This window comes from Podarcis bocagei (genome assembly GCF_964188305.1).
Source record: "Podarcis bocagei genome assembly, chromosome: 12".
Classification (NCBI taxonomy): domain Eukaryota; kingdom Metazoa; phylum Chordata; class Lepidosauria; order Squamata; family Lacertidae; genus Podarcis; species Podarcis bocagei.
The window spans coordinates 7,380,682-7,396,015 of NC_138137.1; the positions used below are offsets into that span (position 1 = coordinate 7,380,682).

Consider the following 15,334-nt stretch of genomic DNA (forward strand, 5'->3'; position numbering starts at 1 on the left):
TCCGTCTTGCGAAGCAAGCCCATAGGGAAAATCGTCTTGCAAAGCAACTCAAAAAACCAAAAACCCTTTCGTCTAGTGAGTTTTTTGTCTTGCAAGGCATTCGTCTTGCGAGGTACCACTGTACATCAATTTCGCAGTAGTGTTAGGTAAGTTAAAAATGTTGCACAACTAGTACATAGACTCTAAAGAAATAGAGCGACTAAAATCATATTATCTAGATATAGTCTTTCCCTCTTCAAGATATTGGGCTCTACAAATAAAGAAATGTGTGACAGAAAAATCAACCTTTCTGTTACAAGGCACTAATGAGAAGTGCATATGCCAAAGGCTCGATTTTGAACTTAGATTATATTTTTAGAATTTCTATTACAGGTCAAGACTTGCCAAAAGAGCATAAGAAATTATTTATGTACACTACAACGGTGGCTAGCCCAAAAATGGAAAGACGATAAGATACCAACGAAAGAAGAATGGCAAGAAAAATTGACAGAATACGCTGAAATGGTGAAGCTAACTGGAAAACTTAGAGACAAAGACAATAGAAATTTCAAAAAAGATTAGGAACCATTTATGCTGTACCTACAGAAATATTGTAGGGTTTGAGTAAACACGTACAACTAAGAAAACAAACACACAAGTTAAGATGTAATAATTAGAAAATAACAAAGTGTGAGATGTAACGTGAAAAAATATGGTACAAAAATGATAAGAATATAATAATATTTAACTAAAAGATTATAAAATTAAGGTAGAATAAGATAGGCAGGAGAAGCAAATATTTAGGGAACACAAAGAGGAAGTTGAGGGAAGTCATTGGAGAGGGGGATATTGGGATTCATATATGCTTTTTGTGATAATGATGTTTGTGTTGAATATAAAATTGTAAAACTTAATAAAAATTATTTACAAAAAATAGAATTTCTAGTTGTTTTAGCAGAAACAAGCACAACATTTTAATGCATCTATATTTTTATGTGAAGTTTTAGATGTTTTTTAATTTGGATTTTTTTACCTGATCTATGGACTCAGTCAATAAGAAATTATATTTTCCTCATTCATTATCCCCGCCCCAAACCCCCACATTTCTGGAAAAGCTGTGGCTTCATCTCTGTTAGTCCCTTCCAGTACCTAGGCCAGATAATGTTGCACGCCCTGTGCTCCTGTGCATTTGGCGAAATTTACTAGTTTCTTGGACAACTCTATCAGACGGATAGAGCTAGGACAGCGAATGGAAGAGGCAAGTATCAGGTCAAAATTTTCCCACAAGGGCTCATTCCCTGGGTATGAAAACCATCACTTTTTTTTCTGCCAAGTGAAAATAAATGAGCAAGTCCACGCCCCCTTTTGACACAGCTTTACCTGTTATGGCCAGCTGAGTCACAAAGAAAGTCATCCTGGATTTCCTCTTCCTCCTCCAGGTGGAGAGCAAAACAATGGAGTTTCCAACAACCGTTATGACGAAAAGAATCCAAAGGGTAACCAGCTGTTCTGTCTGCGGGGAAAGAAAATATTGTGATAAATGGATGGATCCGGTTGTAGCAGATGCTGAGCTGCAGTTAAGCACATTACCCAAGTGGCAGAAAGATGCGGTGGTAAAACGTGTGCTTGCTTAATTCTGTATTTAAAAGCCGTAGTCATTTAAAGCCAAAATTAACCTTCTTTTTTCTGTATAATTTTTTACATTTTTTACATTTTACATATTAGAATATTCATTTAAACAACCTTAAAATATCAATGACTTCCCTTCTTCTCTTTCCATGGTTCATTTTGCATAACATAAATCCCTGCATATTTTATATAAACTAAACCATTCTTTATTCCATTATTACTTCCATCAAAAATTATTTACACTGTTGAATTTCTCTTCATGCTGCCCACGTTATCAAATGTACACAATTCCCCCCCATATATTCAATAAACATTTTCCAATCTGCTCTAAACATATGTTCTTTTTATTCCCTTGTTCTATATGTTAGGTCCACAAGCTGTGCATATTCCATTAGTTTAAGATGCCATTCTTCTTTAGTTGGGACCTCAATCGTTTTCCATTTGGGGGGCTAAAAAAACATGGGAAGCAGTAGTGGCATACATAAATAACCTTTTTTGACCCCTGGGAATTTCCGTCTGAATTTCCCCAACAAAAAGGACTCTGTATTGTTTTGTTTTGGAAAAGTACTTTAAAACACTTTTGTTCAATTCATTATGAATTATTTCCCACAAAATTAACCTTCTTATACTATAAGAAGACAGCGTCTTAAAAAGCAGAGACATCACCTTGCCAACAAAGGTCCGTACAGTGGTACCTTGGGTTAAGTACTTAATTCGTTCTGGAGGTCCGTTCTTAACCTGAAACTGTTCTTAACCTGAAGCACCACTTTAGCTAATGGGGCCTCCTGCTGCCGCGCCGCCGCCGAAGCCCGATTTCTGTTCTTATCCTGAAGCAAAGTTCTTAACCTGAAGCACTATTTCTGGGTTAGCAGAGTCTGTAACCTGAAGCTTATGTAACCTGAAGCATATGTAACCCGAGGTACCACTGTATAGTTAAAGCCATGGTTTTCCCCGTAGTGATGTATGGAAGTGAGAGCTGGACCATAAAGAAGGCTGATCGCCGAAGAATTGATGCTTTTGAATTGTGATGCTGGAGGAGACTCTTGAGAGTCCCATGGACTGCAAGAAGATCAAACCTCTCCATTCTTAAGGAATCAGCCCTGAGTGCTCAGTGGAAGGACAGATCCTGAAGTGGAGGCTCCAAGACTTTGGCCACCTCATGAGAAGAGAAGACTCCCTGGAAAAGACTCTGATGTTGGGAAAGATGGAGGGCACAAGGAGAAGGGGATGACAGAGGATGAGATGGTTGGACAGTGTTCTTGAAGCTACCAGCATGAGTTTGACCAAATTGAGGGAGGCACTGGAAGACAGGAGTGCCTGGCATGCTCTGGTCCATGGGGTCACGAAGAGTCGGACACGACTAAACGACTAAATAGCAACATACTATTTAGGGATGCTTTCTAGCAACAAAAATGTCTTGGCGGTGCTTTTTAATTGCTTCAATTGCTGTATTGTGAGCTAAAATAGGCTATTCCTGTATTCTGGGCACCACATTCCAAAATACACCATTGCCAAAGGCAAGGATACTGCTGGAGATGTGCGGCACACAGAAATGTACGAAAAAGTGTCGCCAATGCTTTGCTATCATTCATGCTGACAATGACTGAAATTAAGTTTTTTTTAAAAAAGTAACAAAAAATGTTAAACTGATTCATGATTTCTACAACTTCTTGAATTGCAAGTCATAGCTTAATTTGTAGTAATTTATTTCAATAGTTCTTTTAGTAGCTGTGGGGCTTTACAATTCTTCTAAGAATGCTACGAGCAGTTAATAATAATAAATATAAGTAATAAATGATGGGTTTTAATACATACTAACAACAGGTAGTATTTTTTATTGATGTGATTATTAGTACTACCATTTCTTTATTTTCCCCCAGATGTTCCTATCCCAAAGGCTGCCTATAAAGGGAAACACTGGATTTGGCGCTTCAATCCATATCCTATGCAGAGGACCATACTGCATGTCACCTTTTCCCTTCTCATTTTCTGCTTGCCTAATAGGCGATGAGCAGCTGCCTGCATGAGAGCCATAAACGGCCTCCTTGCATGAACATTGTCCTGGCCAGAGTCACCAGACCCGGTCCTGGAAGTTGGAGGTGAAACTTGGGTGAACACAAGAACTGGTACCTTGGGTGCAGCAAACAGTTGTGTTGCGGGCTCCTCAGCCTTTTGATGTTTACACTTGCCCTAGTCCATCCTAGCAGGAAGGGGTGTGTGGTGAGGGTGGGTCACCCTGGGTGTCACCACTGAGGGGGGGGGGTGACAAAATGCCGGGTGGCACTCACCATGGGGCCTGCAGCGTGCCTGAGCCACGCGTCTCTCCTGGAAGTGACACAATGGCTTGGGTGCCCACAGGGTCTGCGCTGCCCCAAACAGTCCACCCACCGCCTCCCCCTCAGCTATAGGGTGGCTGAGTGGAAAGAGGCAGGCAGACTCCTCTGAGGCCCTGTGGAGCGTCCTGCCGGGGGTGGCCCTACCCCTGGGCGCAGGGCATGCACGCCAACCCAAGCGCCTGATTGGCTTGCTCCGCAACTGCATCCTAGTACCCGTTGCCTTGTGGGACAACTATGAGAGAAATTATCATCATCATCATCATCATTATTATTATTATTATTATTATTATTTGTGCTGGTCCCGGGGGGAAGGTTACCGTTATCGTAGTCAACGATCAGTCCTGAGTCACTAGCCTGGAAACAGTTCACAAGGAGCGAGGCGAGGTCCGAAGCAGGAAGCCGGGCGGGGACAGGAACACTGGAAGGTCAGGTCTGGGTCCGGGTAGGAGCAGGTACTCAACGACGACGTTGCTCCCGCAACCTGGAACCGGGCTGACTGGACTTTATCTTCTCTGAGGCCAGGGGCGGCCCCGGCCCCCAGGAGACCCGCCTCCCCTGGCCTTAAGGCGAGCACTCCTCCTGGGAGAAACCAGTTCCCTTCGCCTCTCTGCCCTGAGCCTCTGCAGTTCAGGAGAGGCTGAAGGGTTAATGGACCCAGGGGGAGACTCACCTGTAGGCACTGAGTCCTCAACCACCTCCGGAGAGAGTGGATTCACCTGGTGCCTGCTCCTGAGGATCCGGCACAGGTGCAGGCGCTTCAGACTCAAGGCCCTGCCCCAGTTCAGCCGGCCCTGGAGGCGGGGACTCCTGTGCAGGCTGGGATTCCTCCGGTTCAGCCTCTGAATCAGAATCCCAGGCCATCACATTATTATTATTATTATTATTAATTTATTTATACCCCACCCATCTGGCTGGGTTTCCCCAGCCACTCTGGGCGACTTCCAACAGAATATTAAAATACAATAGTCCGTTAAACATTAAAAGCTCCCCTAAACAGGGCTGCCTTCAGATGTCTCCTCAAAGTCTGGTAGTTGTTCGTCTCTTTGACATCTGGTGGGAGGGTGTTCCACAGGGCGGGTGCCACTACCGAGAAGGCAAACCCTTCACAAATCCGGAGGGGAGTCCCTGGGCCAGGGGTAGGCAACCTAAGGCCAATGGGCCACAATCTAAGGCCCATGGGGGTCGTTTAACCGGCCCATAAGTCACCCCCTAACCAAGCTGCCCACTCAGCAAGTCCCCACCTGCTGTGTTAAACCGGTGCGGCGCAGGGACCCGCTTCCACAGCGCCGTAAATCGCGTCTGCGCAGATGCCAGAAATTGTGGGAGCACACGCACAATCCAACCCACGGAGTGATCTCCGCTGGAGTCAACCAGCCCAGGCGAGGTAAACCTTGCCGCCTCCTGCCCTAGGCAGTTGGATGGAACCTTGTACACCTGAAGCCAAGTTGGTGCCAAACATCCTGCTCTGCTTTCCTGTGGACCACATCAGCAAGGCTGAGAGGGAGGTCTTGTTGACTGGGCAGCCCAGGACTTCCAGACACACTGCACAGGCTTGTGCCTTGAAGATGCCACCAATGCAGCAAAAGTAAGGCAGGAAGCAACAGTTATGGGTTACCAGTTTTTGCAGCCACAGCAGGTGCTGTGATTCCCCAGTTGGTTGACTTCACCCCCAATGGAGGCACACTCCATTGTCTTATGGGACAAATGGATGCCATCAAAAAAGTCCACCCATAAACATGCCAAACACGTTGGTCATTCCTTTTGTGTGTGTGTAGAAGAACTCCACGGCTAAAGCACAAACATGAAACCTAAGTCCTAACTTTGGAACCTGTTCCAAGTCCAAGATTCTCCCACAAGTTCATCCAATGGGAGAAAGCTTCTATGTCAGAACAGTGCTGCACGCACAGACTGTTATGCACTGAAGTTCTCACCCTGGGCCAGCAGGGGGATACTGTAGATAGTTATGCAAATGAAGGATCGAAAGTGACGTTCAGTGATTGGATAGTTTTAGAAAGTTGCTACAGTTACGTTGTTCAGGAGCTCTATATAAGCAGGCTGACTGAGCTCTTCAGTTCAGTTCTGTTCTGGCCTTTGAATAAACAAGAGCTGTTTGAAGAATTGCTGTGTCGTCTGATATGTTTGCCCACAACTTAACACAGACTTTGGTCAGACTTATCTGTTGGTGCTGACCATTAAAGCTCTAAATGGTCTTGGCCCAGTATACCTAAAGAAGTATCTCCAGCCCCATCGTTCTGTCCAGACACTGAGGTCCAGCTCCGAATGCCAGGGAACCAGGCAGAGGGCCTTTTCGGTAGTGGCGCCCACCCTGTGGAACGCCCTCCCATCAGATACCAAGGAAATAAGCAACTATCCTACTTTTAAAAGACATCTGAAGGCAGCCATGTTTAGGGAAGTTTTTAATGTTTAATGCTGTATTGTGTTTTTAATATTCGATTGGGAGCCACCCAGAGTGGCTGGAGAAATCCAGCCAGATGTGCAGGGTATAAATAATAAATTATTGTTATTATTATCTGGGAATTATAGCATGTGTATTCACATTACTATGCAAATGTATAAAGTCCAGTGAGTTGCATTTTCATTCCCCATGTGTGGATTATGGAAATGCAACCACTGTTTGGCCTGTTTTCATCTTAAATGGGAGTATGACCATGAAGAATAACATACTCAGCCCCTGAGCACAAACTCCAGCTTCAGGCTATTGAACACTAAGCACCACAGCATAAATATGCAGGCTGAACAAATGTGTTTTCGTGGTGACAATGAAAACTTTTACACTCACCTTTCAATCCATGTTTTGCTTTTAAAAAGTAGCCATGTGTGCATGAAATTTCCCCAAGCCCCAAAACACTCCTTGTGTATAATCACTATTCCCATCCATATGGCTGGCTCAACGGTTGTCTGTTTGTCTTGCACATTATTATGACTGTTTGCTCCTCCATGAGTTGAGCACCTCCCTGCCCTGGCAGCACATTAAATCAGCATAAGAGTAATCTTTCCAACATCAAAAATATCAAACCCGTGTAATTATATTTTTGCAAGAACTGGAGAAAATAAAACGATATTTTTACTTGACAAAAGAATCAATTTATTTGGTGGCAACAACTGTCTCTTGTGGATAAGATCGCTCTTATTTATGCTACCACTTCCAAGGAAAGACTTTGCTGCTACATCTACAATGCTTCACGCTTCATTCATTTTCTTAGGAGGATATGTGCTATTTTATTATGGCTGAAACAAAGTGTTTTATCCTGTGATTTAGCCTGGTACAATCAGTGGGGCCAGAATTTTGAATTTTGTGCATTTTCTGGCCATTATGAAGACTCCCCAACAGTCCTTGGGATATGTTCATATATTGACAACATTTTATACACTATCTGGACGATGTCACATTCTCCAGTCAGTTTGAAGAGTCTCCAAGAAATATACCGTTTTGTCTTTCTTTCCTCTTTCCTAATGTTACAAGGTCTGCAGCATACTTCTCATTGATCAGCCGAGTCACAGGAGCAAGAGGAGTGCCAGATAAATATTATTTATTTACTATTATTTATTAAATATCTTTACCCTGTGTATCAGAATGCACTTTCATGCTACATGGTTTGATCTGAAGGAGTGTCTCCACCCCCATCGTTCTGCCCAGACACTGAGGTCCAGCACTGAGGGCCTTCTGGAGGTTCCCTCACTGCAAGAAGCCAAGTTACAGGGAACCAGGCAGAGGGTCTCCTCAGTGGTGGCGCCCAGCCGTGGAACGCTCTCTCATCAGATGTCAAAGAAATACAGTGGTACCGCAGGTTAAGAACTTAATTCATTCCGGAGGTCTGTTCTTAACCTGAAATTGTTCTTAACCTGAAGCACCACTTTAGCTAATGGGGCCTCCTGCCGCCGCCGCACCGCTGCTGCACGATTTCTGTTTCTGAAGCAAGTTCTTAACCCAAGGTACTATTTCTGGGTTAGCAGAGTCTATAACCTGAAGCGTCTGTAACCCGAGGTACCACTGTAAACAACTACCAGACTTTTAGCAGACAACTGAAGGCAGCCCTGTTTAGGGAAGCTTTTTATATTTGATGAATTATTGTATTTTAATTGTTAAGTTGTGGGCGAACATATCAGACGACACAGTGATTCTTCAAACAGCTCTTCTTTATTCTGAGGCCAGAACTGAACTGAACTGAAGGGCTCAGTCAGCCTGCTTATATAGAGCTCCAGTACCTTGTTACTGTAACAACTTTCTAAAACTATCCAATCACTGAACGTCACTTTCGATCCTTCATTTGCATACAAACTAATCACTGAACGTCACTTTCGAGCCTTCATTTGCATAACTATCTACAGTATCCCCCTGCTGGCCCAGGGTGAGAACTTCAGTACATAACATTAATATTTTGCTGGAAGCCACCCAGAGTGGCTGGGGAAACCCAGCCAGATGGGTGGGGTATAAATAACAAATATTATTATTATTATTATTATTATTATTATTATTATTATTATTAAGGAAGAAGAAGAAGAAGAAACGGGCTGAACTTGCTCAGCAGTGACTGTGGATTTAACTGGCAATTACCCTTTCCCAGGTGAAAAATTAGCATACACCTTTTGGAGGGAGCTCCTCTCACTCGGGAGCAAGGAAATAGGGTGGCAGGTGTGGTGGGATTTCACAGACCAGCTTTCCCTTCAAGGCAATTGGGCATCTCCCAAGCAAGTCATTACATTAAGTTCCTTGGTGAAATAAGTTGGCTGAAGTTTCTATAAGTCATTGAGCTATTGCGGGGGGAAATAACAAAGGCGGAATAATTAGTTGTGCATGAGAATTCATAGCACCCAAAGCAGCAGATAAACAACTCTTCCAATGATAATGATTTCGATAGAATTAATTTGAGTCTCACTTCAGCATCAACTGCTGATCCTTAATCATTGAAGTATAACCATTTCCCAGTGACAATCCTAGCTACCCTCTCTTCCTAATTTATTCAATAAATATGTATAATATTTGAAACATTTTTGTTTAAAAGATATGTGTTTCATTGTGTCTAAAGAGGAATCTTAATATCCTCAAGGATGCCTTAGCAAGTCAAAGATAACAACAGAAGCAATATTCAAAGGATAGCTAAAACCAGCAGTTATCAAAATATTTAAAGCTCAGCATCTTTTAAAGAGCCAATATAAAGGCAACAAAATAATGTCTCAATAAAAACGTCTCCCAAGCCTGTCTAAGATACGGAGGATTGGTCGACATTCTTCCCCTTGTCTAATTAAATTGAGCTTTGTATTTTTAAACACAAATCATACGAGATGACTTTAACAGGGCAATCTTATACACTGAGTTCAATGGAGTTATGGCCAGATAAGTGGGGGCAGGATTACAGCCTGAAAAGCATAATCATGCAATCGTTGTTTCAGCAGAAGTGGAATCAAGCTTCAAATGACATACTGAGCACTCCCTGGGGATTTTCCAGGGCAGTCTCCAAACTAGCCCAGCTTGCACTGCCCAGTGCCAGGGAAGGAGAGCATAGAGGAGGCAGAGAGTCTTGCTACCTGTGGGGAAAACCTGTAAGCCCTTCACAGCCTAGGACCCTTGTACCTACGGGACCGCCTCTCCTGGTATGCCCCACGGAGGACCTTAAGGTCCATAAATAGCAACACCCTAGAGGTCCCAGGCCCTAAGGAAGTCAGATTAGCCTCAACCAGAGCCAGGGCCTTTTCAACACTGGCTTCGGGCTGGTGGAAGGCTCTGTCTCATGAGACCAGGGCCCTGCAGGATCTGATTTCTTTCCGCAGGGCCTGTAAGACAGAGTTGTTCCGCCTGGCCTTTGGCTTGGAATCAGCCTGATCCCCTCCCCCTCTTTCCTTTATCCTTTCTCCTCCTGTGAAGAGGCTGCATCTTAATGTTTTAATGTTGTATTTTAATCTTGTTTTTTGAATTGTATTTTAATCAACTTGTTTTTATTATCGGTTGTTAGCCGCCCTGAGCCCGGTCTTAGCTGGGGAGGACGGGGTATAAATAAAATTTATTGTTAATAATAATAATAATAATAATAATAATAATAATAATAATAATAATAATAATAATTGCTTCTCCGGGGTGGGACAAGAGCAGGCGTTCACCCCCTTTTGATTATATTATAGGATGGGTTTTTATGTTTGCTCTTGTTTGGTTTTTTCTCTGGAAATGAAAAGTTTGGCTTCCTGGAGCAGGCTTCCCGCTTCCTTGAGGAAGGACTTCTGGCAAGAGATGGGTTCTTTCACCCCACATTTTCTCATAAAGCACCAGCTGTGATGTAGAATGGAGATGGTTGCACACCTCTGATATAGTTCCCCCCCCCTTTCCCCCTGCTCTCCCCTCTCCATGGTCCATGTGTGTATATGGCCTTTATGTACAGTGGGGGGGGGAGTATTTGATCCCCTGCTAAATTTGTCCGTTTCCCCTCTGATGAAGAAATGACCAGTCCACAATTTTAATGGTAGGTTTATTGTAGCTGTGAGAGACAGAATAACAACAGGAAAACCCCCCAGAAACCCAGAAGACAAAAGTCAGAAACCCCTGCAAATTTAGCAGGGGATCAAATACTCCCCCCCACCACTGTATATATGGTGCTTTTTTGCCCATAAAGCTCCAGTTCAGCAAATTCCCAGAAGACCCAGAAGATATCCATATTGGATGATTCAGTGTGGATGACTCAGTGTGAACTTTTCACCAGTTTTCCAGCGACAAACATTAAATGAACCGGCCTATAATTTCCAAGACCCCTTTTTAAAAAAATTGGGATTATATTGGGTACTTTCTCCATGGCTGCCATGTTATTCCACGTCTCTTTCTGCATGGCTCCCATGTTATTCCATGAAACTGCTAGTAGATGTTGGCAGGGGGGTTGGAGATGGGGGCCTCCACCATGTGGATGACCCCCCTCTCTCTCAGAAAAAAATAAATGGAAGAATTTGCAAAGCCACTAAAGTCAATGACAGTGTGCTGCCTTAAGTCAAAGTTGTAAGTGGTGTTTCCTGCTTACGATCGTAGGCTCAAAAAGCAGGAAGTCTAAAAATGGATATTTTAAACAGGTCCCTGTAATGAATACCTGTCCCTACAAGACAAATGCCGCAGGAGGAAACAACATCCCAGCTTCATGTGTGCGTGATGCAATCAAGAGGCATTTGTTACATTAGGAATTAATATTTGCTTCTCTTTATGTTGTGTCCTATTTCTTTTTGATTGGTCCTAGATGCTCTGTTGTATCTAACAGCACGACCTGCTTGGATATTTATCTTCAAATTGGAAAGGTTAACTAGCTTTCACTCTCTTTATTCCCAATCACTACCACTACTGCTAATTTATCATCATCATCATCATCATCATCATCATTATTATTATTATTATTATTCTGCTGCTGCTGCTGCTGCTGTTCTTGTTGTTGATGATGATGTTTAGGCTCACAGACAGATGTCAATACCAGAAAGATAAGAGAGAAAGAGCTTCTTGACTTTATTTTTCCATTTCAAGCAGAATCCAGCTGAAATTCATAACAAAGCAACACACACACACACACACACACACACACACACACACACACACACGTCCTTCTTGTAAACCTGCTGGAAGGAGAGAAGGCAATGGGGCTTCAGCTGCAACCAATTGCAAGAAGTCTTTGCACTGGGAAATTCACTTGCGCTCTTTTCTACAAAGGTGCTTCCACTTTTTTACCCTTATGTCGATCTTCCCTCACCCCTTCTTCCCTGGCAGAGAGAGGGGCACCATTCTGGGGTCCACCTCAGGTGCCAAAATGTCTTGGGCTGCCCTGTGCCATATGTTGGATTAGATGCACCTGATTTATCAGGGCTCTTACTACCTTTCTCTCAGGGCACAGCCATGTTGATCTGCCTTTTCTGCTTGTGTGCTAGAGAGCCAGAAACGACTATGGCCACCTACTATGCAGATGTGCCCTAAACCCCTAGATCCACTGGATCCATTACACTTCCACAGAGGGATGAAAGACCTTTTCCAACTTCTCATTTTTGAAACCACGCTGACCGATGCTGCCTGATCGCTGTCAATTTTGTCGTGACACACACAAACCCACCTGATGAAATTAAATCCATCAAAGGATTGGCAGCAGCCCAGACAATTATGCTATAAACTAAATGTTTGCCATGATACTGTTCAGGTTTCCCCCTCCCAAACTTCACCTGCTAAGTGATGGCAAAAGCAAGGTACTCTCCAATGAGAGGGCTGAAATCAAATTGTCTCCATTCACAAATCTCCCTCCCCAACAGCACCCTGAAAATTACAGCCTCAGAAACTTTTATACAAGTCAATTAAACTTGCAGGGGGAGGTAGACAGCTTCAAAAGACGGCACAGCTTTTCATAATCACAGAACTCAGCTGCCTGTTGCTTAGAGTACATTTGTTGGGATGGCTACGTGTTGGTAGTGATTTCTATAGCTCCATCAATTTGCATCACACTTAACAGAGAAACACAAGGAGGTAAACTAATCTAAGCAATCTTAATTTCAAGACACAGGAATAGGAATGCAATTACAAATATGCTGTTTATTGTTGCATTAGAAACATCAGCTGAAACATCGCTTCCAAAAAGAGGAAAACTCCATACTCAGCTAAGCAATTCAATATCTATATACCATCCTTTGGTTATACAAAGATCGCTTTCCTGCTCTTCGCTGAACATTGAAATTTCCTCCCACTGATCACCAGCTGGAAAAAACAACAACAGACCTCTTTGACCTCGAAGTCCTCACTGAAACAAATTGAGGGGCGGGAATCAGCTGCCAACTCAGAGCAAAAGCATTCAGTGCCCCACTGGCGAGCTCTGCCTGCCTGCCAAGCCTCTGGATCATCATAATAAGAAAAGCGAGTGGCCGCAGGAAAGCGGAACATACCTTGAAGGAATAATAGAAGGATTCCAATTCCTCTTCCTCCGCTTCAGTGAAAGTCACTGTCTCTGTGCAAGTGACAAGAGTGGAATCCAAGCTGTCAGAGCTCCCGTTTGAGCGATTGCTGCCTTCTGTGACATTGGCTTGCATGGCTTGTGGCTCTTTTCCGAACTGCTCTTGCTCTTCTGGCGACGGAGAGTTAATAATACAGCCAAGCTCTCTCCACAGAGGAGCACAGCTGCACAGGCAGCTTCACTGCTCCACCAGTGGCTCTGGGAGGCATCAAACTTCAAGGCAACTCAGCAACACCATTCAAGCTGGGGAAACCTTCTGTCTAAAGGAACTCAGGTTGCTGACAGACCTGGCTGTCCAGACGTTTCTCGTCAGCACCTGGAGTCAATTACGAGTGAATCCCCATTGAGTCATCCTTGTACCTGAGCTGGCTGTAGATCACCACACGTCTAAGTGTCAACTGGCAAAGTGAGCATCATCTTCTTTACAAAACAGAGAATTGTTCCATGTCCTGTTGTATCTGGCAGGATGCAGCGCAGCCCATCAAATGTGTCATCAGTTGTTGAAACTTGCCTAGACCACCAGGATTTTGAAGTAGACCGTTTTTTGTTTTTGTAATTTCTCTTTGCAGCATTTTCCATGATCCGTGCCACAATTCCCTGATTGTGCTATATCCCTGTTATGTACTGAGTTGAATAGGATCCAAAATGCAGCAGTCTGATTGGTCCTAGAACAATAGGATCCAAAATGCAGCAGTCTGATTGGTCCTCAGGAGCCACTCAATCCAGCTCCAGGGGAAAGTGAATCCACAACCTGATTGACCTACAGGAGAATCCCAGAATTAGCCAATCACGTGCAACCCATTGTGTTAATAATGTATATAAAGCAGATATTGTGGGGGAACTTCCATTCCTCCTCACCACTATGAGCTGAATAAAGAGCATGCAATCCACTCTCGACTCCGAGTATATTTCAATCCCAATGTTCAAACATCACATTTGATCATTAGGGGAAAGGATGCTCCCAGATTCAGTGTCCAGCATCTCTAGGTAGGCTAGGAAATACCTCTGTCTGAATTCCTGGAGAGCTGCTGCCAATCAGTGTAGGCAGTATTGAGCCAGATGAGCCAGTGGGCTGGCTCCATACGAGCTTCCTAAGATCCTGTGTTGCAGAGAAAATAAAATAAAAAGCAATAACTTTTCCCAACCCCCACAACAAGCAGTCTCTGAGTGCTTTGAGCTGACATGGTCTTTTGTGGCTATTATAATTTGCATGATTGCAACAATTAGGTTTCAGTCACTGCTGGTACCTCCAGTTCTCACAAATGGTGCCTTCAGGTAAATGCTGGGACGCAGGTGGCACTGTGGGTTAAACCACAGAGCCTAGGGCTTGCCGATCAGAAGGTCGGCGGTTCGAATCCCCGCGACGGGGTGAGCTCCCATTGTTTGATCCCAGCTCCTGCCAACCTAGCAGTTCAAAAGCATGAAGTGCAAGTAGATAAACAGGTACCACTCTGGCAGGAAGATAAATGGCGTTTCTGTGTGCTGCTTTGGTTCACCAGAAGCGGTTTAGTCATGCTGACCACATGACCCGGAAGCTGTACTGCTTCCTCGGCCAATAAAGCGAGATGAGCACCGCAACCCCATAGTCATCCGCAACTGGACATAATGGTCAGGGGTCCCTTTGCCTTTACAAGCTCATGGTGGCACTTGCACGGCTGTGGGGAGAGGGTGCAGTTAGTCTGAAATGGGTGCATGTGTTGGCAGCTCACATGATTTCCACTGGGTCATTTTGGTTCTCTGTTTTGGTTGCTCATCATTTCTGCCATGGGGCTTTACATGTGGGCATGTGGGCAGCTATTTCTGTATCTGTGTGTGGACACCTTAAAAAAACAATTCCCAAAAGTAGGCACGTTTCACAATGGGCAGAATGGAGGGGTTTTCAGGGTGGTGGGAGGAAGGGTCATGCTGTAGCAGAAATAGATCTACCAGAAGTCAGGTAAGTATCATGCATTCAATTTCCTCTCAGATCATCCAAGGTAGAAGCACTTTATTAAAGTGCTGCCAAAGCGAGAACATGCATTTAAGCACTTAAACAGTAGCCCTGAAACAATGATGTTCTAAGGGTCCTGGGGGAACCTAGAAATCAGAGGCCAGTTAGCTTAATGACTGTTCCAGGGAAACTGATGGAAGAAGGTATCCAACTCTACTTTCTTCTTAGTAAGGTGGTCCCTCATTCAATCTCAGCAGTTCAGTGAGTTTCCCACATCCATTCTTCAGGGTATCTGGCAAGAGGGTCTCACAGACCTAAGAGTGGTCCTGGAGTTCTGTGGCTGCCCTGCCCCAGCTTCTTCTTGCTTGGGCAAGAGACCACTTCTGCAGAACTCATGCTGGATGGATGGATGGATGGATGGATGGATGGATGGATGGATGGATCATAGAATCCATCATAGAATCATAGAATCGTACAGTTGGAAGGGACCC

At 44.1% G+C, this 15,334-nt stretch overlaps 1 protein-coding gene across 1 annotated transcript in view; it reads right to left on the minus strand.

Moving 5' to 3' along the window:
* Positions 1-13,508, minus strand: part of NPSR1 (neuropeptide S receptor 1) — a 73,168-nt gene extending 59,660 nt beyond the window's left edge. Inside the window, exons 1-2 of the mRNA XM_081165203.1 lie at positions 12,846-13,508; positions 1,360-1,492 (exon numbers count right to left, since the gene is read on the minus strand). Coding sequence (XP_081021329.1) covers positions 1,360-1,492; positions 12,846-12,989 — 277 coding nt within the window. The 5' untranslated portion in view covers positions 12,990-13,508. The remainder of the gene's footprint in view (positions 1-1,359; positions 1,493-12,845) is intronic.
* Between the last annotated feature and the right edge of the window lie 1,826 nt (positions 13,509-15,334).